Here is a 22,218-nt window from a genome sequence, read left to right as displayed (position 1 = left end):
AATTAGTACCTTGTTTAATAGATGCAAGGTGGCTGTCCTTTCTTTGGCCAACCTGTCACAGTCATGAGTAGCTTGTATGCCCAGTTGCTCCACCTGAGATTCCAGCGCGGCCATCTTCTCCTGCGAAGACACATGCATAATGTCAGTAACTGATTTACTCCAGTAGTAGTTGCTTTTCATGGACTTCCCACCTTCCTCTTGGCAACGCTGCAGTGATATTCTGCTTGCTCCTGAAGAAATTGTGAACACTGAGTCTCTTTTTTCTCCTCCAGACTGCTCTCTTCCTCCAGCTGGCAGAACTCCAGTTCTTCAAACTGCTTGGTGCCGAAGTCCATAGCTTCTGCTTTCTATCCGTAAAAGTTGGGGAAGAATCAATCAAGGAGCGCTGTCCATCGTTTGACATAAAAGAACCATCTGTCTGTCCTAATCCCTGTCTTTATGCGCTCACATGCACAAAGGTATGTGTGTGCCTGATAATATTACTCGATTAAAGGGGATTATTATACAGTAGTATAATGCATGCAAACGTTTAGAGCTAAAGTGTTAATACGATTAATGAAGTTGATGACAGCAGAAGCTAAGCAGCCGAAAAAGCAAAAGCAAAACCTGCAGTATAGACATACTGTATACTTACAAAAGGTATTGAATATAAACATTTTTATTAAAACAACAGGCAGAAAAAGAAGAGCACATAAATTGGTCGATTTTGAATGCTTGGACACAGTCAGGGTTACAATGTCTACTTTCTTTGGTGTTCATTATATGGTAACTCACTGTTGCCAGCCAGTGGGCTGCGTGAGAACACTGACCCTGCTGAGCTGCTCCTGTAACTGTTCCCTTAGAGACAAGGGGCACTTATCAAACTGCCTCTTCAGCTCATTGTAATCATTCCTCTGCTTTTCCAGGACCTTCCGCTCAGCCGAGACATTAGCCCTGCCCTAAAAACACATGAAAACACACACACACACACACACACACACACACACAGGATTGTGTCCACGCTAGGGATGGGCATGAAACATATCACTTTTTGCAGAAGTAATTAAGCCATTAGGATTGCAATATTTGTGAGTAACCAGCAGAGTGCGACACCAATTCAGAAGAGAGAAGGTAAAAAGTACAAGTAAAGGTAAATCTTTGCTAAGAGAAAGTGAATGCTTGGATGGGGTCATATTATATTTTTTACAGTTAAAACACGTTCTTGTGATCTACAGAACATGTAATGAATGTTCGTTGGTCTTAATTTTCCATATCATTTTTTTTATAGACAGTCTTTGCCTCTTCAGGATGCGCTGTTTTGTGGACGGTCTTATTTACATGCCTTCACTTGGACTGCATTTTCTCCCCGTCATCTTGTTGTCGTTTTTAGCGCTTCAATATGGAATCTACTGGCAGATCTAAATTTGAACTATTGCTTGTATTTCGACACGTGACTTCTTCCCGGAAGTGAAAAACTGTGGTGGTCAACCAAGCCAAGATGGTTGTTGTGCAGCAAACAGAGGGCAAGGGGCCTAGATCTTCCCGCAAAAAGCAGATGCAAGAAAAAAATCCAACAATGCAATGGAATCTATCCTTATACTTTAATAAAAAAAGATTTGTTGAGTAATACCAAGGATTATCCGTTGGTGGAAATCCCAACCATCTAGAACTATCTTGTACTTCTTTGTGTGTGACTGGGTAAAGGAAATTGGTATCAAGACATTCCGAGTCCCGAATTAATATCCATCTTTTTTGCTTGGTTAAGGTTGCATTTCATGATTTTACTCTGCGTCTAAGCTTCCATGTTTGCTGCTGTTGCACGCGCCGAATACGAGTGGCGTGTTTTTCCCCGTCTTTACTGAAATATAATTATAGATGTCAAAATTGTGTATGTTTTGAAAGTTTCGTTTATGATTGCTGCATTTGGTAAAAGCTTAACTATTTTAAGTTTGTCTCGTGGTTTTTCGTAAAATATTGTACTTTTCCGCTCTTCTTGATTACCTCTCGAGGAACTCTGAAAAAACGTTTATCCTTTTTACGATTTGAACGGTTCGTACAGCCAAAATCAACGTAAGTATGCCGAAATCAACATAAATAGAGAGGATTTTTCTTTGAGAAAGGCTATATGGCGCCAAGTGCCTATTGAGAACAGGCGCTGGCTGGACCACCTTTTGTAAATCCAAGAAATGGACGCTACTTTGAATTAAAAATGGCAACACCCGAGGATGCATGTGTATGTACAAGACAGTCTGCCCCACAACAAGAGGATAGCGAAAAAGAAGGAGTTTATTGACTACACTGTCGGAATACAATGGCAGACTCGTGCAAAACTTATCCCGTTAAATTTTACCATATATGGAGATAAACGCTGACGTCACAAGACGGACCCATTTCTTAACGGCTCATTTGGATGAAGTGTAAGGGCAGGCAAGATTATTTTATAAATATTTCTGCAATACCTCCACGTTTAGATTTCAAATTTTCAGAACTTTTTGAAAACTAAAATACACAAAAACAGGTACCAATAGGTCAGAAAACATACAGTTCTCTCCAAAATGTTAATTGAGATCACTAACTTTGTTGCTTCTTCAAAGCAGTCATTGTGTCGTAATAAAGGAGTAAATCGGACAGTGATACTGGTGTTAGCCTTGTTCCATTTTACATATTATAAGGGGAGTATATTATAATATAGTATAATATCCGCACAGTGTAAATCAAAATAATGTTCGTCCAGCACCATACCTGTTAACATTTGAAATGAAGGGTAATTTCCCCTAGTAGTAGGTAGTTAAAAAGCTACTCGGTGGCACGGCCCCAGGGGTGGACGAGATCCGCCCGGAGTTCCTTAAGGCTCTGGATGCTGTGGGGCTGTCTTGGTTGACAAGACTTTGCAGCATCGCGTGGATATCGGGGGCGGTACCTCTGGATTGGCAGACCGGAGTGGTGGTTCCTCTCTTTAAGAAGGGGGACCGGAGGGTGTGTTCCAACTATCGTGGGATCACACTCCTCAGCCTTCCCGGTAAGGTTTATTCAGGTGTACTGGAGAGGAGGCTACGTCGGATAGTCGAACCTCGGATTCAGGAGGAACAGTGTGGTTTTCGTCCTGGTCGTGGAACTGAGGACCAGCTCTATACTCTCGGCAGGGTTCTTGAGGGTGCATGGGAGTTTGCCCAACCAGTCTACATGTGCTTTGTGGACTTGGAGAAGGCATTCGACCGTGTCCCTCGGGAAGTCCTGTGGGGAGTGCTCAGAGAGTATGGGGTATCGGACTGTCTTATTGTGGCGGTCCGTTCCCTGTACGATCAGTGCCAGAGCTTGGTCCGCATTGCCGGCAGTAAGTCGAACACATTTCCAGTGAGGGTTGGACTCCGCCAAGGCTGTCCTTTGTCACCAATTCTGTTCATAACTTTTATGGACATAATTTCTAGGCGCAGTCAAGGCGTTGAGGGGTTCAGGTTTGGTAACCGCAGGATTAGGTCTCTGCTTTTTGCAGATGATGTGGTCCTGATGGCTTCATCTGACCGGGATCTTCAGCTCTCGCTGGATCGGTTCGCAGCAGAGTGTGAAGCGACCGGAATGAGAATCAGCACCTCCAAGTCCGAGTCCATGGTTCTCGCCCGGAAAAGGGTGGAATGCCATCTCCTGGTTGGGGAGGAGACCCTGCCCCAAGTGCAGGAGTTCAAATACCTAGGAGTCTTGTTCACGAGTGAGGGAAGAGTGGATTGTGAGATCGACAGGCGGATCGGTGCGGCGTCTTCAGTAATGCGGACGTTGTACCAATCCGTTGTGGTGAAGAAGGAGCTGAGCCGGAAGGCAAAGCTCTCAATTTACCGGTCGATCTACGTTCCTATCCTCACCTATGGTCATGAGCTTTGGGTCATGACCGAAAGGATAAGATCACGGGTACAAGCGGCCGAAATGAGTTTCCTCCGCCGTGTGGCGGGGCTCTCCCTTAGAGATAGGGTGAGAAGCTCTGCCATCCGGGAGGGACTCAAAGTGAAGCCGCTGCTCCTCCACATCGAGAGGAGCCAGATGAGGTGGTTCGGGCATCTGGTCAGGATGCCACCCGAACGCCTCCCTAGGGAGGTGTTTAGGGCACGTCCAACCGGCAGGAGGCCACGGGGAAGACCCAGGACACGTTGGGAAGACTATGTCTCCCGGCTGGCCTGGGAACGCCTTGGGATCCCCCGGGAAGAGCTAGACGAATTGGCTGGGGAGAGGGAAGTCTGGGTTTCCCTGCTTGGGCTGTTGCCCCCGCGACCCGACCTCGGATAAGCGGAAGATGATGGATGGATGATGGTAATTTCCCCAAAAATATACGGGGCTTCACCAGAGGTTTTTTTCTTTATTTCAGATATAATACAGTATAAATATGCAAATTATTTTTGAAAAACGGTATAAAAGAAAACAGGAAAGGAAAAGTGCGGAGAAAGAAGGGTACAGAAAATGGGATATTCAACTCATGGTGTCGAGTAGACTAGCTATCTTTATGATAAAGACCTAATAAACTACATTGTAGTTATTGTAATAACGATTATTTTGGAGGGGTTAGTGTTATCCATCCATTCATTTTCTACCGCTTGTCCATTTTGGGGTCGCTGGAGCCTATCTCAGCTCGCATTAGGGCGGAAGGCGGGGTACACCCTGGACAAGCCGCCACCTCATCGCAGGGCCGGGGTTAGTGTTATGTACAATAGAAAGTGCAATATATATGCAATATTACCTATAGTAGGAAGTCAACAGAGTGAGGTTCCTCAAGTTGACCGAGTTAGTGTGTTGCTGTGTGTGCGAAGCATATTTGTCAACAACAATAATTACAGAAGGCTAAAGTTTAGATGAGCTCATGGTCTGTCGTTTTACCATTCTGTACTCCCCTTTAGATTGTTGTTTTAAGTTGGACAAATATTATTAAAGACTGTCTTAAAATGTTTTAAAAATTACAATAATATACATTATATAATTATAATAATATATTTTTTTAAGTAGTTATTTTCCAGGAAATATGTTCAAAAGCCCATCCCTAGTCTACACACGTCAATCAGAGAAAATTTGAAAAAACAAAAGACAACTGAAAGTCATGCAAACAAGCATTTTTCTCCAATAAAGTTAAAGGCTTTGTTAGAGGTTGAAATGCATTATTAATAGTATTCATGACATGAAACAAAATTAAAGCTCAATCAGGTTGGAATAAGCAGTTTAGTGTCAGTCAAATCAGATTTAAGCGCTTGAGAAAGATTTCAAATAAACAAAAGCAAGAATGTGTTGCATGTTACGAAGGCCCTCAGCCACCACACAAGCCACCAGTTAAAACCTGAGGAAGCCCGTATGTTTTTTGGCACATGACAAACATTCACGTGCATTGTCTTTTTTTATTCTGCACAATGTGTCTGTGTAAGTGCAAACCTTGTCCTTCTCTCTTTGTGTGGCCGTGTTCAACTGGCTGACTTTGAGGTGCAGCTGAGCGATGAGCTCTCGTTCGGCCTCCACTTGCTCCCGCTCGGCCTGCCTCTCGGCCTGCAGCAGGGCCTGCTCCATCTCCACCTGAGAGAACGGACAAAAAGTCAAAATGTGCACAACATCTTGAAAAGAAAGTTGTATGAAAAACACCACTGACCTCTTGCTTGGTCTCTTTAAGCTGCTCTTCCAGCTCGCAGACTCTGTGCCTCAGGTCATCAACCCTGGCCAAGATCTTACTCCTCTCCTCCTCAAGGTGCATCGGATCCTGACCGCCTGACACCTCCTCACACTGATTTGATAAAAACTGTAATAAAATACCTGGAGGGAGCAGAAAACTTGTGATGAACTGAACTCACCTCTTGATGAGTGCTCTCTGTGCTGCTCGACTCCTCGGCCTGCCTCTCCTCCTCGTTCTCCTTCATCCGCTGCATCTCTCCTCCTTCACCTCGAGCGCCCCTCAGCAGTCCGCACCTCACCACCTCTGCCAGCTCCATGGCGTTCTCCTCGTTGTTATACCCCGCACACAGATTCAGGATGGTCTCCAGCCTCTGTCTCTCCTATAGAAGAGAGGGGGACACATCGTTGTACTGTATACAGTGGTGTGCCGTCAGGGCCAGCAAGGCCTTCTCTGCTGGCCTAACATAACCAGAAATCATGATCATAGTTAAAGATAAAATTATTTTTTTAATTTACTGTCCCTAAATATCTAAAAGTATTCATATTCTCTTCATGTGATATTATGCTTGTTCCAGTGCTGTTGTTTTTAGTTTTAGTTTGTATCCAATCAGAATTCAGCTAGCTTATGTTGCCATGCTGTATCAAATCTCCTAAAGGCCTTCAGAATCAACAATGCAGGCGAACACGCACGTACAGTGACAGATAGTTGCGATATCCAATCAGATCACGAGTTGTTGTCAGTAAGGCCTTCTATGGCTTTATGTTGAACGTGACAATTACGTGTCCTATATATATATATATACATATATTTTTTTTATTTTTTTATTTTTTTATTGATTTCAACTCTGTACACTGCAGCTGGAATTTTAATTTTCCTGAAGGAATCAATAAAGTACTATCTATCTATATATATATATATATATATATATATATATACTGTATATATATATATATATTTTGTGTGTGTGTGTATATATGTACACATATATATATATATATATATATATATACATATATATATATATATATATATATATATATATATATATATATATATATATACATATATATATATATATATATATATATATATATATATATATATATATATATATATACTAGGGGTGGGCAAATTAATGCGTTAATTACGAGTTAACTCATCAATCTATTAACACCGACAATTATTTTATTGCACATTTGCGTATGTTATTTACATGCTTTTATTTTGTTAACGCCTTTTCTTAACAAGATGGTGTCGCCCGCCTTCGAGGGGCTCTTGGTAAAGATGGAACATTTGGCAAAAATACCGGACAATTCTGCAAATTTCATGGCTGGCTTACAGCGTGGTCACTCCCGGATCACTTACGACCGCCAGACAATTCTGAATGTGGATAGATCGGGCCGATTTGGACTGAATAACGCGTGCTTGCTAGACCGGCTAGCTAGCATGGGAATACTTTGCCGGCTACATCCAGCGGCCTGTGAAGCAGCGGAGTATATGTGTTGTCTGTCTATTTATCAATAATGCAGACGAGGAATGTTGGCTGAGTTCTTAACGTTTGCTTTCAGAGCGTGCATATCACAACATACAAGATGCCGTCATGGCGACACAACCTATACCGGGCTACCGCGCATGCTCGTCACTCCTGTTGCATGCTGGGTAGGGTAGTTATTTTTCCCCTGGCTCATAACGTCACAATATAGTACCATGTATATGATGCGTTCAGTTTATCAAAGCACCAAGCAAACAATCGGAAAATTCCCATCATATCAATTCCTAGATATGGTCATAAATATTTTAAGTGCACTAGGCAGAATAAACACAACATTATTAATATTGCTACTATGAATAATTTGATCAAAAATTCCCTAAAACAGCCCACTACCTATAATATAGGTTTTTTAAACATAAGATCCCTGATAAAAAAAAAATGTTTCTGCTGTTACCTCAGAATTTGCCTGTTCGGATGTTATGATTGTGGCTCAGAGATTTGTATGTAGATTATATCTATTTTCCATAACAAACAGGATAACTTAAATACCCTGGCAGTGGCAATAAGCTTAAATGTTTGTATTTAAATTTTTTGAGTTGATTTTCATAAAATATGCTATTTAACTGCTACTGTTTAACAAGGACTGATTAAATTGTGTTTGCAAAACAAATGTTTTGGCGCTTTTGTTCATGTGGGAGAATATTCCAATAAAGGTGCACTACACACTGCTTTTGAATTCATTATTGGGCTTTGCGTATAAAATGCAGTTAATCGCGCTTAATCGGACAAATAGTGCGATTAACTTTGATTAAATGATTAATCGTTGCCCAGCCCTAATATATATATATATATATATATATATATATATATATATATATATATATATATATATATAAATATATATATGTATATATATATATATATATATATATGTATATATATATATATATATATATATATATATATATATATATATATATAATATACATATTATAGCCGCAGCGCCTGGACGGCTGGAACCTGATAGCAGGAGGCCCAAAGACAATGTGTTTAGCCCAGGAGGCGGGGGACATGGATAAACCAGACTTTGGTTGGGTTGCTAAGAAGAAATGTATTGGATTGCTCTATTTAGGCCGGGGGTATAATTCATTCAATTGTTCTTTTTTTTCATTTTGTAATTATGTAATCACCAGGCATGGAACCATAAGTAAAGAATGAATAATTAATTATTAGTATATTAATAGAGTAGTAGTATATCATTCATCCAGTTTCTATACTGCTTGTCTTCATTAGGAATGGGTGATATGGCCGATCAAATCTATTTCACAAGATATTTTGCAGCCTCCTTACATATACCACAGTACATCATTTGGCAAATAAATTATAATAGATCTATTTCACAATGTGTTAAAATGCTGCTTATTTGGCTGCTGACATATGCGGTAACATATTGCATCGTTTCCAGTTGTATTATTTTCTCAAAATTGTATACAATAAAACGTTGTTTATCGCTGTTAATTAATTTTGTATTTAACCGCATGAATGTATTTCAGCTAAGTAGAAATCCTCAAAGGGGCCTAATTATGCAAAACCAATGTTTCTTACCTATTGGTACTTGTTTTTGAGGATTTCGGATCTGCATCTGTCTTGAAATTTTGAAATTAAACCATGGAGGCATGGCAGAGATATTTAAAAAAACAATATTGCCTAACTTATTCCAAACGAGCCGTTTGGAATTTTCTCCAAGCGTGACCTTACCGGACAATCCATATGAGCTTTACCCAAAGTGCTTGAATGTCAGCATTGTAGTCCATAAGAGCCTCGATTTCCTCTATCTTCTTGTTTGTTGTGGGACAGACTGGCTCGTACATTCACACGTGTTCTGTGCTGTTGACATTTCTAATACAAGATGGTGTATAGTTCTAACAAATATCTGTCAGTAACCTTGCTATGGAAGAGCTAAAAACTACAACACAGATGGCATGGAGAATATGCCGTTGAAGTGGACACACTACGGTAAATAAAACTGCCCACAAAAACGCTGCATCCGGAAGAGTAGGTCAGACAGGAGTCTGTAATGGTCTGTAAAACATATTCTCTGTCGAAAGAACCACCATTATATGTTATGTAGACCGCAAGGAAGTGTTTGAAATTTAGAAAAAAAATTATATTGTGGGACCCCTATAATTATGAATCAGATATTTACATAGATGTAGCATCATAAAAAAGCTGTTTACTACCTTCTAAATACATTTTTCAACATTAGAAGAGACCTCTAGACACCACACACACCATTTCTTTTTTTTTTCTTTGTCATGAAAAAGGGAGGTTTTTGTCATGAAAAAGGGAGGTTTTTTGGGGTGGTGCACTAATTGTAAGTGTATCTTGTGTTTTTTATGTTGATTTAAAAAGGACATTTAAAAAAACAAAACAAACGTATAGATAAAAAATTATTCCGCGGCCCGTTGGTTGGGGACCACTGGTATAGACGTTCTTATTATGAGTTTTATATTACAAATCAAGGTAACAGTGAAAATGTGGACTGGACTTTCAGTATAGTAATGGGGGCGATACGTATGGAACGGATTGAATAATAAGCGCTGACAAATGGTCTTCAAATTATTCATAGTTATAGGTTATATTATTACTTATTTAAACTCATATTCCTGCATGTTTATATAGGATTTTTCTGCATTTAAAAAAAAAATAATGACTTGTCTCCCATCGAAAATGTGTGGCACATCATGAAGCGTAAAATACGACAGCAAAGACCGCGGACTGATGAACGACTGAAGCTCTACATAAAACAATGGGAAAGAATTCCACTTTCAAAGCTTCAACAATTACTTTCCTCAGTTCCCAAACGTTTATTGAGTGCTGTTAAAAGAAAAGGTGATGTAACACAGTGGTGAACATGCCATTTCCCAACTAATTTGGCAAGTGTTGCAGCCATGAAATTCTAAGTTAATTATTATTTACAAAAAAAAAAAGTTTTTGAGTTTGAACATCAAATTTCTTGTCTTTATAGTGCACTCAATTGAATATGGGTTGAAAAGATTTTGCAAATCATTGTATTTGTTTATATTTACATCTAACACAATTTCCCAACTCATATGGAACGGGGTTTGTATATATACATATATACATATATATGTATATATATATATATATATATATATATATATATATATAAACGGAATACAATGATATGCAAATCCTTTTCAACCCATATTCAATTGAATGCACTACAAAGACAAGATATTTGATGTTCAAACTCATAAACTTTTTTTTTTTCATCAAATAATAATTAACTAAGAATTTCATGGCTGCAACACGTGCCAAAGTAGTTGGCAAAGGGCATGTTCACCACTGTGTTACATCACCTTTTCTTTTAACAACACTCAATAAACGTTTGGGAACAGAGGAAACTAATTGTGGAAGCTTTGAAAGTAGAATTATTTCCCATTCTTGCTTGATGTTCAGCTTCAGTTGTTCAACAGTCCGGAGTCTTTTTGTCGTATTTTACGCTTCATAATGCGCCACACATTTTCGATGAGTGACATGTCTGGACTGCAGGCGGGCCAGGAAAGTACCCGCACTCTTTTACTACGAAGCCATGCTGTTGTAACACATGGCTTGGCATTGTTTTGCTGAAATAAGAAGGGGCGTCCATAATAACGTTGCTTGGATGACAACATATGTTGCTCCAAATCCTGTATAGACCATTCAGCATTGATGGTGCCTTCACAGATGTGTAAGTCACCCATGCCTTGGGCACTAATACACCCCTATACCATTACAGATGCTGGCTTTTGAACTTGGCGCCTAGAACAATCCAGATGGTTATTTTTCTCTTTGTTCAGGAGGACACCACCTCCACAGTTTCCAAATATAATTTGAAATGTGGACTCGTCAGACCACAGAACACTTTGCATCAGTCCATCTTAGATGAGCTTGGGCCCAGCGAAGCCTGCAGCATTCCTGGGTGTTGATGATAAATGGCTTTTACCATCTACGCACCGTAGATGGTAAAATCCCTAAATTCCTTGCAATTGCTCGTTGAGAAATGTTGTTCTAAAACTGTTCGACAATTTGCTTACAAAGTGGTGACCCTTGCCCCATCCTTGTTAGTGAATTACTTAGTGTTTCATGGAAGCTGCTTTTATACCCAATCATTGCACCCACCTGTTCCCAATTAGCCTGCACACCTGTGGGATGTTCCAAATAAGTGTTTGATGAGCATTCTTCAACTTTATCAGTATTTATTGCCACCTTTCCCAACTTCTTTGTCACGTGTTGCTGGCATCAAATTCTAAAGTTAATGATTATTTGCAAAAAAAAATGTTTATCAGTTTGAACATCAAATATGTTGTCTTTGTAGCACATTGAACTGAATATGGGTTGAAAATGATTTGCAAATCATTGTATTCCGTTTATATTTACATCTAACACAATTTCCCAACTCATATGGAAACGGGGTTTGTATATATATTTATATAAATATATATACACACAGGTATATATATATATACATATATATATATATATATATATATATATATATATATATATATATATATATATATACATATATACATATATATACACATATATATAAATATATATATATACACACATGTATATCTATAAATATATATATATACACATGTATATATATATATATCTATCCACACATGTATATATACACGTTTATACATATAAATATACACATGTATATATATACACATGCATATATGTATATATATATATACACACACACACACACGTGTATATATATATATACATATATATATATATGAATACAAATATACATGTATATATGTATTGATATATATATATATAATATATATATATATATATATATATTAGGGGTGGGCAAATTAATGCGTTAAATACGAGTTAACTCATCAATCTATTAACGCCGACAATTATTTTATCGCACATTTGTGTATGTTGTTTACATGCTTTTATTTTGTTAATGCCTTTTCTTAACAAGATGGCATCTCCCGGCTGTACTTCGGCGTCGTGGGGCTCTTGGTAAAGATGGAACATTTGGCAAAAATACCGGACAATTCTGCAAATTTCATGGCTGGCTTACAGCGTGGTCACTCCGTGATCACTTACGACCGCCAGACAATTCTGGATGTGGATAGATCGGGCCGTTTTGGACTGAATGACGCGTGCTTGCTAGACCGGCTAGCTAGCATGGGAATACTTTGCCGGCTACATCCAGCGGCCTGTGAAGCAGCGGAGTATATGTGTTGTCTGTCTATTTATGAATAATGCAGACGAGGAGTGTTGGCTGAGTTCTTAACGTTTACTTTCAGAGTGTGCATATCACAACATACATTTTGCTGTCAACCTATACTATGCTCGTCGCTCCTGTTGCATGCTGGGTAGGGTAGTTCTTTTTGTCCCTGGCTCATAACATTACAATATAGTACCATGTATATGCGTTCAGTTTATCAAAGCACCAAGCAAACAGATATGGTCATAATTATTTTAAGTCCACTACGCAGAATAAACACAGCATTATTAATATTGCTACTACGGATAATTTGATCAAAAATTCCCTAAAACAGCCCACTACCTATAATATAGGTTTTTTAAACATAAGATCCCTGATAAAAAAAAAAATGTTTCTGCTGTTACCTCAGAAATTGCCTGTTCAGATGTTATGATTGTGGCTCAGAGATTTGTATGTAGATTATATTTATTTTCCATAACAAACAGGATAACTTAAATACCCTGGCAGTGGCAATAAGCTTAAATGTTTGTATTTACATTTTTTGAGTTGATTTTCATAAAATTCGATATTTAACTGCTACTGTTTAACAAGGACTGATTTAAATTGTGTTTGCACAACAAATGTTTTGGCGCTTTTGTTCATGTGGGAGAATATTCCAATAAAGGTGCACTACACACTACTTTTGAATTCATTATTGGGCTTTGCGTATACAATGCAGTTAATCGCGATTAATCTGAGAAATAGTGCGATTAACTTCGATTAAAAATTTTATCGTTGCCCAGCCCTAATATATATATATACATACATATGTGAATATATATATGTATATATAAATATATATATACATATACAAATGTGTATATATAAATATACATGTATAAATGTATGTATATATATGTTTGTATATATATATATACACATGTATGTATATATGTTTATATATACACACATGTGTATAATACAATGTATACATGTATATTATACATATATATACATATATATATGTTTGTGTATATATATATACACATGTATGTATATATATGTACATATATATACACATGTATATATACATATATACGTCTGTTTGTATATATATATATACACACACACATGTATATACACATGTATATATACATGTATGTGTATATATATATATATATATATATATATATATATATATATATATATATATATATATAGCCCGACTGTCGGCTAAATTGTTTTAACCCAGTGCGGCCCCCCGATTTAGAGAGTTAATTGGAGGTTAATTACAGAGTCACCAGCCAATCACAGGGCACATATATATATAGTACAAGCAACTATTTACCGGCACACCTTCGGACAATTTATAGTTTAAATTGGAGTTTAATTGGAGAGTCTCCAATTAACCGAGCATGCATGTTTTAGGATGCGAGAAAACGTCTGAGTTCCTGGAGAAAAATCACGCACACACAGGGAGAACTTACAAACTCCACAAATGCCAAAAATAGATTCAAACTCTCAACTTCCTGACTGTGAGGCCAACATACTAACCATTTAGCTACCGTGCAGCATTATCAATATCATTTTTTGCATTTTGTAATGTGTGTAATATGGACATCTTTAATACTACCCAAAGGGACAAACTCTTATCACTGGGAACAATTTAATGCTTTCATTCACCAAAATAAGAGCAGAATATATAATTATCATTCCAGTTGAACACAAATTAAGAGTTAGAGCAAAAAACAACTGGGCATGGAAAACAAACACTGCTACTTTTAGCTGGTATTTTAAATGCTGCAGGTTGCTCACCACAAAGTGCAAAGCAAAATTATAGTTCAGAGTGCCGAAGTTCTGTTGTGTTCCTCAACTTTCTGATGAAAAGTGATACAATTACAGCTGAAACTCAATGGGTGAACTTCAGAGTATGGAGCTTACTTGCAGTAAATGTTATGTAAACAGGCCGTAAAGATACACAGCTGTTTGGATTCAATAGCTCTTAACATTTAGCTGTCGTTTGAAAAAATGTGCATTGAAAGAGCAGAAATATGCACAAACCCTGTTGTAATACGTCTAAAGTTAACTTTTCTACTCTGTCATGCACTTTTTTCCTTGCAGTGACCTTTCTTTTTATCAAGCGGTAAAGTGCAACATGAAACTTTTTATGGCTCAGAATTTGGGAGGAAATCCTCTCTTTGTCCTTTATGGTCTATAAGTTTACCCAGTAATATATATGTCTATTTCATAGTTGCTTTATCGACAAGGTTATTCTGTTTATAACAGCTACATTATTATTGGACAATTTTATCAATTTAAATGTATAATCCGTTTACCCACTCCACTTTTAATTGTTTAGCTTAGCAACAATATTCCTGCCACTCTTAAATTAATGTTCCTGCTGTATCTCCTGACTGCTTAGTTTGATACTTGCTTATTTAACGTGTCCCAACAGAGTGGAACTATTTCCTGCAACCCCTCCACCCCCTCCCATATTCAGTTCCTAAGGTTCCACACCGCACTGAATAAAGAATTGCATAGTTGACTACTTAGACAATTAAAAATCCATGTTATCATGTATGTACAGCATTCCATTGAATTGTACAGCAAAAATTGAAGGATTGGGATGATTCTGAGCAAATGTATATAAATAATAGAAGCCTGTGTAGTGTGTACCTAAGTAACTGGTCACAAAATTAAGTACACTTGCAGATCTAATGAGATCCAACGTATTTACAAACCTAATGTTCTAATACATATAATGTTTCAAATTATTTTGTTGCCTTAAGCCATTTGGGACAATAAACAACTCTCAGTCTGATGCTGTGCAATTTACACCAATGCAAACCATTACAATAAATAATCTATATCCCTCCAACGCTGTCAGTCAAAAGTTGCTTACCTAATATTAAAGTATGTCCTTTCGAAATGCACATTGTCGGTAACTTTTATTTGGTTCCAGAAACTTTTGAGTTCCTGAAATAGACCCTATCCACTCCATTGGCTCCTTTAGTCCCCTCAGCTGTCAGGGGGCCAGCTGGGACACATGGGTGGAGGCGAGTGGGTGTGGATGAATGACGCAGTAGTCACTATGAAGTCTACCAAAATTTAATATGGGTTTTGAATGTAAACGCTATGTTTAGGTCGCCTGTAAATATAGCGATGAGCGGTAACCAGAAACACGCTCCCTGGGCGTCACTGTTACACGCCCCCATGCATTGACACTGTATGGCGGAGAGATAGTTGCTGTGCACCATGATGTGAACACAAGATATGGTGTCCGCATGCCAGAAGTCATGATCTCTTCTCCACTTAACTATATTTACACCCTTTAAAAACATGTTTGCACAAGCAGGTGTCATTACTTTACAGTTAGTTTTAAATATATAGTGAAGCAAAAGAAAGTTTCAGTTTTTTTGGTAATTGACTTGAATCAAAAATTTGGGCCGTCCAAAACAATAGGTACACCTGCACAATGCAATAAAAGAGCTGTATGAAATAATTCACATACAGTATAAATTAAATTATATGTTTATCATTGTTTTTGTAATTTGCAGTTGTGTAGGTATTTATATAATTATTATACTATATTTTACTATATTGCTCGTTTATTACCAAATTATCAACGCAAACATTTTAAGGATGTGCTTGTCAGTCCCCAAGAGGCACGTACCAAATGTCATGGTGATTCAGATAAACAGCTCAGAATCATAGAAGGTGTTTTGCAGAGCGCATCAAACTGTGTGAGAAATTCCAAGTCAATCAGACTTATGGGGTTAGTAACAGCGTCAGCATGTGGTGTAAAAATGGCTATGGACAAACCAGAAATGTACTCATTAGTAAATGTCAAATTAATGGGAGTTTCAATAAATTGTGTGGGTGGGGTTCGAGGAACTATTGTGAGGCATTATTTAGTATTGCTATGTGTCATTGTGTTGGAATGTACTTGTAATGTTTTAGCCCTGTCTGCTTGCATGTGTAGGGACTAGGGTTGTGTTGTGTACCGGTTCTAATAAAGTGCCACGATATTAATGAATTAAAAAAGGTACTGGACTGCCTCTGAAAAATGCCTTTTTTTTTTTTTTCAAATGGAAAGGATGGTGTGCCGTAATGACATTGCTGGTAATATGTGCAGAGGCCCATGTGAGTCAACACACACACAGAGCACTTATGAGCGTAAACAGTGTGGGAATAGAAGGGGGAGAATGGATGTATTTTGGCTTAAAAACTAACAATACAGGTGAAGCGATAAACACTGGGGCGCCGTTCTGCAAGCGGTGCTTTTAAACACTAATCTTCGCCATATTGATGACGAATAAACCATGTTTTTAAAAGAATCATTCCTGTAGAGCGAGGAATACCTAAGCATGCTTCCATACAAATAGTAGGATTACAATTGCTAAATGCTAACAGTGAGCTAGCGCTCCTGAATGCAAACAAAGGGGTAGATTTATACAAACATCAACTGTAACTATACCAAGTAGAAGTACATTGATAATTTTAGTATCACAAAATCTATTGTCATTTTTTTATTGTTTATAAACTCGGGCATTGGACACAGGAGGACTTTAAAGGGGAACAGTATCACCAGACCTATGTAAGCGTCAATATATACCTTAATGGTGCAGAAAATAGACCATATATTTTTTCAACCGATTTCCAAACTGTTTATTGCTCTGGTGGCGATGACGTCAGAAAGTGACGTCACCGAGGTAATACAGCCGCCATTTTCATTTTTTACACATCACACACACCGGTCTCAGCTCTGTTATTTTCTGTTTTTTTGACTATTTTTTGGAACCTTGGAGACATCATGCCTCGTCGGTGTGTTGTCGGAGGGTGTAACAACACTAACAGGGAGGGATTCAAGTTGCACCGAAGATGCGAAAGTGTCTGCCGCCAGACCCCCATTGAATGTGCTGTGGTGTCTTCACATTTGACCAGCGATGACAGACATGGCACAGAGATGTATGGATAACCTGCAGATGCATTTGCAACGATAAAGTCAACGAAATCACAAAGGTAAGTTTTGTTGTTGACTTATGTGCTAATCAGACATATTTGGTTGCGGCGTGACTGCCAGCTAATCGATGCTAACATGCTATGCTAATCGATGCTAACATGCTACGCTAATCAATGCTAACATGCTATTTACCGGTGATGACAGACATGCCACAGATATGTATGGATAACCTGCAGATGCATTTGCAATCATAAAGTCAACGAAATCACAAAGGTGAGTTTTTTTTATGTTGACCCTTGTGCTAATAGGACATATTTGGTCGCGGCGTGACTGCCAGTTAATCGATGCTAACATACTATTTACCGGCGGTGCTACAGCAGACATGGCACAGAGATGTATGGATAACCTGCAGATGTATTTGCAACTATACTACGTTTCCTTCCACCCACATTTAATGCGAAAAAAACACTTACCAATCGACGGATTTAAGTTGCTCCATTATCACAAAATGCGAAAGTCCTGATCGTTTGGTCCGCACATTTTACCGGCGATGCTAACGCAGCTATTCCGCCATGCTATGGCTATGAATAGAGTCAATAGCTATTCGCTAAATAGCTTCAGTTTCTTCTTCAATACTTTCATACTTTTCATCCATCTGTTTCAATACATGCGTAATCTGTTGAATCGCTTAAGCCGCTGAAATCCGAGTCTGAATCCGAGCTAATGTCACTATATCTTGCTGTGGTATTCCCATTGTTTGTTTACATTGGCAGCACTGTATGACGTCACAGGAAAATGGATAGTGGTTTCGAAGATAGCGAAAATAAGGCACTTTAAAGCTTTATTTAGGGATATTCCGGGGCCGGTAAAATTTTGAAAACAACTTCAAAAAATACAACAAGCCACTGGGAACTGATTTTATTGTTTTTAACCCTTTTGAATTTGTGATAGTGTTCCCCTTTAAGTATGGTATTAGATCGATACCCAAATTTGTGGTATCAGTAAAAACTTATGTATCTTATGTATGTATCCAAACTACAGAAGAATAAGTGATTATTACATTTTAACAGAAGTGTAGATAGAACATGTTGAAATCGAAAGGATTTAAGATATTAATGGTAAAGTAACAAGTAGATTGAAGGCCTACTGAAATGAGATTTTCTTATTTAAACGGGGATAGCAGGTCCATTCTATGTGTCATACTTGATCATTTTGCGATATTGCCATATTTTTGCTGAAAGGATTTAGTAGAGAACATCGACTATAAAATTTCGCAACTTTTGGTCGCTCATAAAAAAGCCTTGCCTGTACCGGAAGTAGCAGACGATGTGCGAGTGACGTCACCGGTTGTGGAGCTCCTCACATCCTCACATTGTTTACAAACATAGCCACCAGCAGCAAGAGCGATTCGGACCGGGAAAGCGAGAATTTCCCCATTAATTTGAGCGAGGATGAAAGATTCGTGGATGAGGATAGTGAGAGTGAAGGACTAGAAAGAAAAAAAAAGGCGAGGGCAGTGGGAGCAATTCAGATGTTATTAGACACATTTACTAGGATAATTCTGGAAAATCCCTTATCTGCTTATTGTGTTCCTAGTGTTATAATGAGATTATATGGTACCTGAAAGTCGTAAGAGGGGTGTGGCCACGGGTGTGGTGACCGCCAATGTCTCCGGTGGGAGGAGGTAATAGTCCGCAGCTGCAGGAGGACGCAAGCTCCGCTCATGTCTATGGTAAGAGCTGATTTATTAGCACAATTTTGTCACCAAAACCTGCCGGTTGACATGTGGTCGGGAACCATGTTCGCTTGACCGCTCTGTTCCATAGTAAAGCTCCACCTTCGGGAATGTAACCAAGGAAACACCGTCTGTGTTTGTGTTGCTAAAGGCAGCTGCAATACACCTCTTCCCACCTACATCTTCTCTTCTTTGACTTCTCCATTATTAATTGAACAAATTGCAAAAGATTCAGCAACACAGATGTCCAGAATACTGTGTGATTATGCGATTAAAGCAGACTACTTATAGCTTGGATCGGGCTGGAAGAACATGTCCGCTACCACCGGTGACGTCACACGCACGCGCCATCATATGCGTCATCATTCCGCGACGTTTTCAACAGGATACTTCGCGGGAAATTAAAAATTGCAATTTAGTTAACCAACCCAGAAGTATTGCCATGTGTTGCAATGTTAAGATTTCATCATTGATCTTTAAACTTTCAGACTGCGTGGTCCGTAGTAGTGGGTTTCAGTAGGCCTCTAAAAATCTATTTTCTACCGCTGGTCCCTCATAATTTTGACAAAATAATACAACATGAAATTACACAATATGTTACTGCTAGCATTTGATACGTGTTTGCTTACTTACAACAGTACTAAAAGAGAAGTTTTCTAGTACGTTCACTATGTTATGTGATGCCAAAATTGTTTTTTGATTGAAATAAGAAACATATGTTTATTGTATCACAAGATTTTCTGTTATAATAAATCCAATTAGAACTTTTTTTTGTGGTTCCCTAATTTGAAAAGTATCAAAGTATCGAAATATATGTTGGTACCGATACAACCCTAGTAGGGACTACGAATGGAAATTAGCCTTGGCCTAGATTTTGGTGTGTTTACATTTCAATGCAAACTGTAGAAAAAATGTTCATCAACATGCCATGTCCCACAAAAACTTAATAGAATTTAATTAAATACAATTTAACTGAAATTATGATAAAAAAAAAACAATAGCACGTGCCACATACTAGTGGTGCAGGTTTTGTCACTGGAAAATAGTTTACACAAACCAAAATATGATGACTGTCCTAAGATGCGTCACTTACCAGTTTCTCCATTTCCTGCTCACGTAGCCTCTCTTCCCTCTGCCAGCGGTGGTATTCCAACAGTTCATCCTCATTGTCGCTGATGGCAGAAATGCTGTTTTTGCGCTCCCGGCTAAAGGGCATCAGACTGTTTGACGATCCATTCTTGCAGGAGGCCTTTCTTTGGCTGTGAGGGCTCACGGATGGAGACAAGCCGGACATTGGAGCTGATATGAGGTTGGAGTTAGCCTGTTGTCTTCCTCCAGGCTCCTGTGTGGTCACCGGGGATGGATTCTGGGCATACAACACCTTCATGGCCTCAGCTTTAGAGGCGGCTTTGCGATGACTCTGCGGGCTCTCCTGGGCGGTGAAGCTCTGCAATCCTGGAGTCCCTCTGCGAGATGAATAAGGGCTAAGAGGGGGACGACTGGTGGATCCTGCCGGCTCTGGAGTTCTGAGCCTCTGCTGGGCATCAGCATGGGCGAACTGATCTCGCAAGGGACTTGGGTGTCTCCTCTGAAGGGAGGAACCTCTCCCTCGTGGGCTAGATGGAGCCCCCGGTGAGGAGTGGTGACCTATGCTTTGTCCTGACCCCCTGCTGGGCAATGTGGGGCTTGACGTGACCTCTGACCTGACATTCCTAAGAGGCTTTGGGCTCTCTGGTGCTCGCTGCCCATCATTTGTACAACGTGAGGTCACAGAGAGAGAAGTCCGTGGATGGGGCAAAGGCATGTTGGACCGGAGAGGTACAGGTGGAGTCTTTCCCACAGAAGTCCTGCTCTCCTCTTGGGTACTGCTGTTTCTACCATTTATAATACTCTTAAGGGGCTGATTAAGTGACACATTTTCAGTTTTTGGAGATGATGGCACCTTCTGTGAGAGACCCTCATGGGTGTCCTTTAGTTGGCTGCTGATTTTGGAGCCACCGTTGATGTTAAAAGACTGATGATTCCCATTCAGGGTGCTGCGGGAGTCTGCAGGAGGGAGACATGCAAACACTTGTGTATGAGAATTGCCGTTAAATAAACAAAGAGGCAGACTCAGGAGGACAGTTGCACAAACACAAGTAAACAAACAAAGGAGGAATCTACTTTGTGTCACCTTAAAAGGAAGACTACCCCCTCTTGAATGTACACTCACATTGTTTCTCTGTTGACTAAGATAGTGATAGACGTCTCGGGGCCTATGTTCTGTTATGCTGCTCAGTTGTGTTGTAATCCTTCAGGGATCTGCAGCTTCTAAATATAAAAGCTGCAGCCATGTGCCTCATTTGAATCAGGGCTTGGTCAGGAAAGAATAGGCTCAACGCCGGGCAGGGTGTGGTGCCGTTACGGCTCTTTTTGTCCAATAAGGTCAGTAAAGAATGGACTAAATAACACTGAAAGGAGTCAAAAAGCCACAATCGTTTACACATTCACCAAGCACTTCATTGAGTACACTTGCACAATTTAACAGGTTAATGAGATGGATCATATACTGTACACGTCCTTTTGTTTTACTTTAGTATACATGAGTGTAATACGTTTGTTACACTTTTTAGCTACACAACAGAGGTAAAAATGTATGAAGCAGTTCTCTGTATGAAGCAGATCAGTTCCAGATCTTTCATAACAAAACTGTATTATTGGTGGACGTTACTATTAAAGAGATCATTGTACTGTGGAAATGTCTAGTGACATAATAATTAAAATTAATTTTAAAAAAAAGATTTGCTCTGCAAAATTAATTTTTTAGACCAATCTGAAACAATAATCCTATTTAACAACCGGGACACACCTCAAGTGTAATGGGCGGATTTAAATGGACCAAGTCCCGTTGAATGTGGGCCACAGATAATGAGTCCCCACCAAGCTATTTCTGCATTATCTTAAGGATGATTGACCAAAAGTTCATCCAAACCTGACCACTAACCTCGGAAGGAGATACAGCATCTATACATTCCTTTAGATTTAAGTTCGGTTATGTTTCTTTGAACTACTTTGAGGAATCCAGTCATTGTCCAACAGTCCCCACAAGGCATTGGCAGGAATTCAGGCGTTTACGAGTGCCCAGAATAGACAATGAAGGAATTCCTTACGCTTATCCACACATTTG

The 22,218-nt window shown here is 39.0% G+C and overlaps 1 protein-coding gene across 13 annotated transcripts in view; it reads right to left on the bottom strand.

Moving 5' to 3' along the window:
* phldb1a (pleckstrin homology-like domain, family B, member 1a) overlaps positions 1–22,218 on the bottom strand; it is a 70,185-nt gene that overhangs the window by 23,187 nt on the left and 24,780 nt on the right. For 12 of the 13 annotated variants that reach the window (XM_061897591.1, XM_061897598.1, XM_061897601.1 and 9 more), the window contains 7 exons: positions 20,146–21,098; positions 5,793–5,993; positions 5,594–5,725; positions 5,383–5,520; positions 810–938; positions 192–347; positions 10–120 (listed from right to left, as the gene is read on the bottom strand). In XM_061897591.1, coding sequence (XP_061753575.1) covers positions 10–120; positions 192–347; positions 810–938; positions 5,383–5,520; positions 5,594–5,725; positions 5,793–5,993; positions 20,146–21,098 — 1,820 coding nt within the window. The remainder of the gene's footprint in view (positions 1–9; positions 121–191; positions 348–809; positions 939–5,382; positions 5,521–5,593; positions 5,726–5,792; positions 5,994–20,145; positions 21,099–22,218) is intronic. The other variant, XM_061897599.1, reaches the window with a different exon arrangement.

This window comes from Nerophis ophidion, linkage group LG04, assembly GCF_033978795.1.
Source record: "Nerophis ophidion isolate RoL-2023_Sa linkage group LG04, RoL_Noph_v1.0, whole genome shotgun sequence".
In the NCBI taxonomy this organism is placed as follows: Eukaryota; Metazoa; Chordata; class Actinopteri; order Syngnathiformes; family Syngnathidae; genus Nerophis; species Nerophis ophidion.
This window is presented reverse-complemented; position numbering and strand designations above follow the sequence as displayed.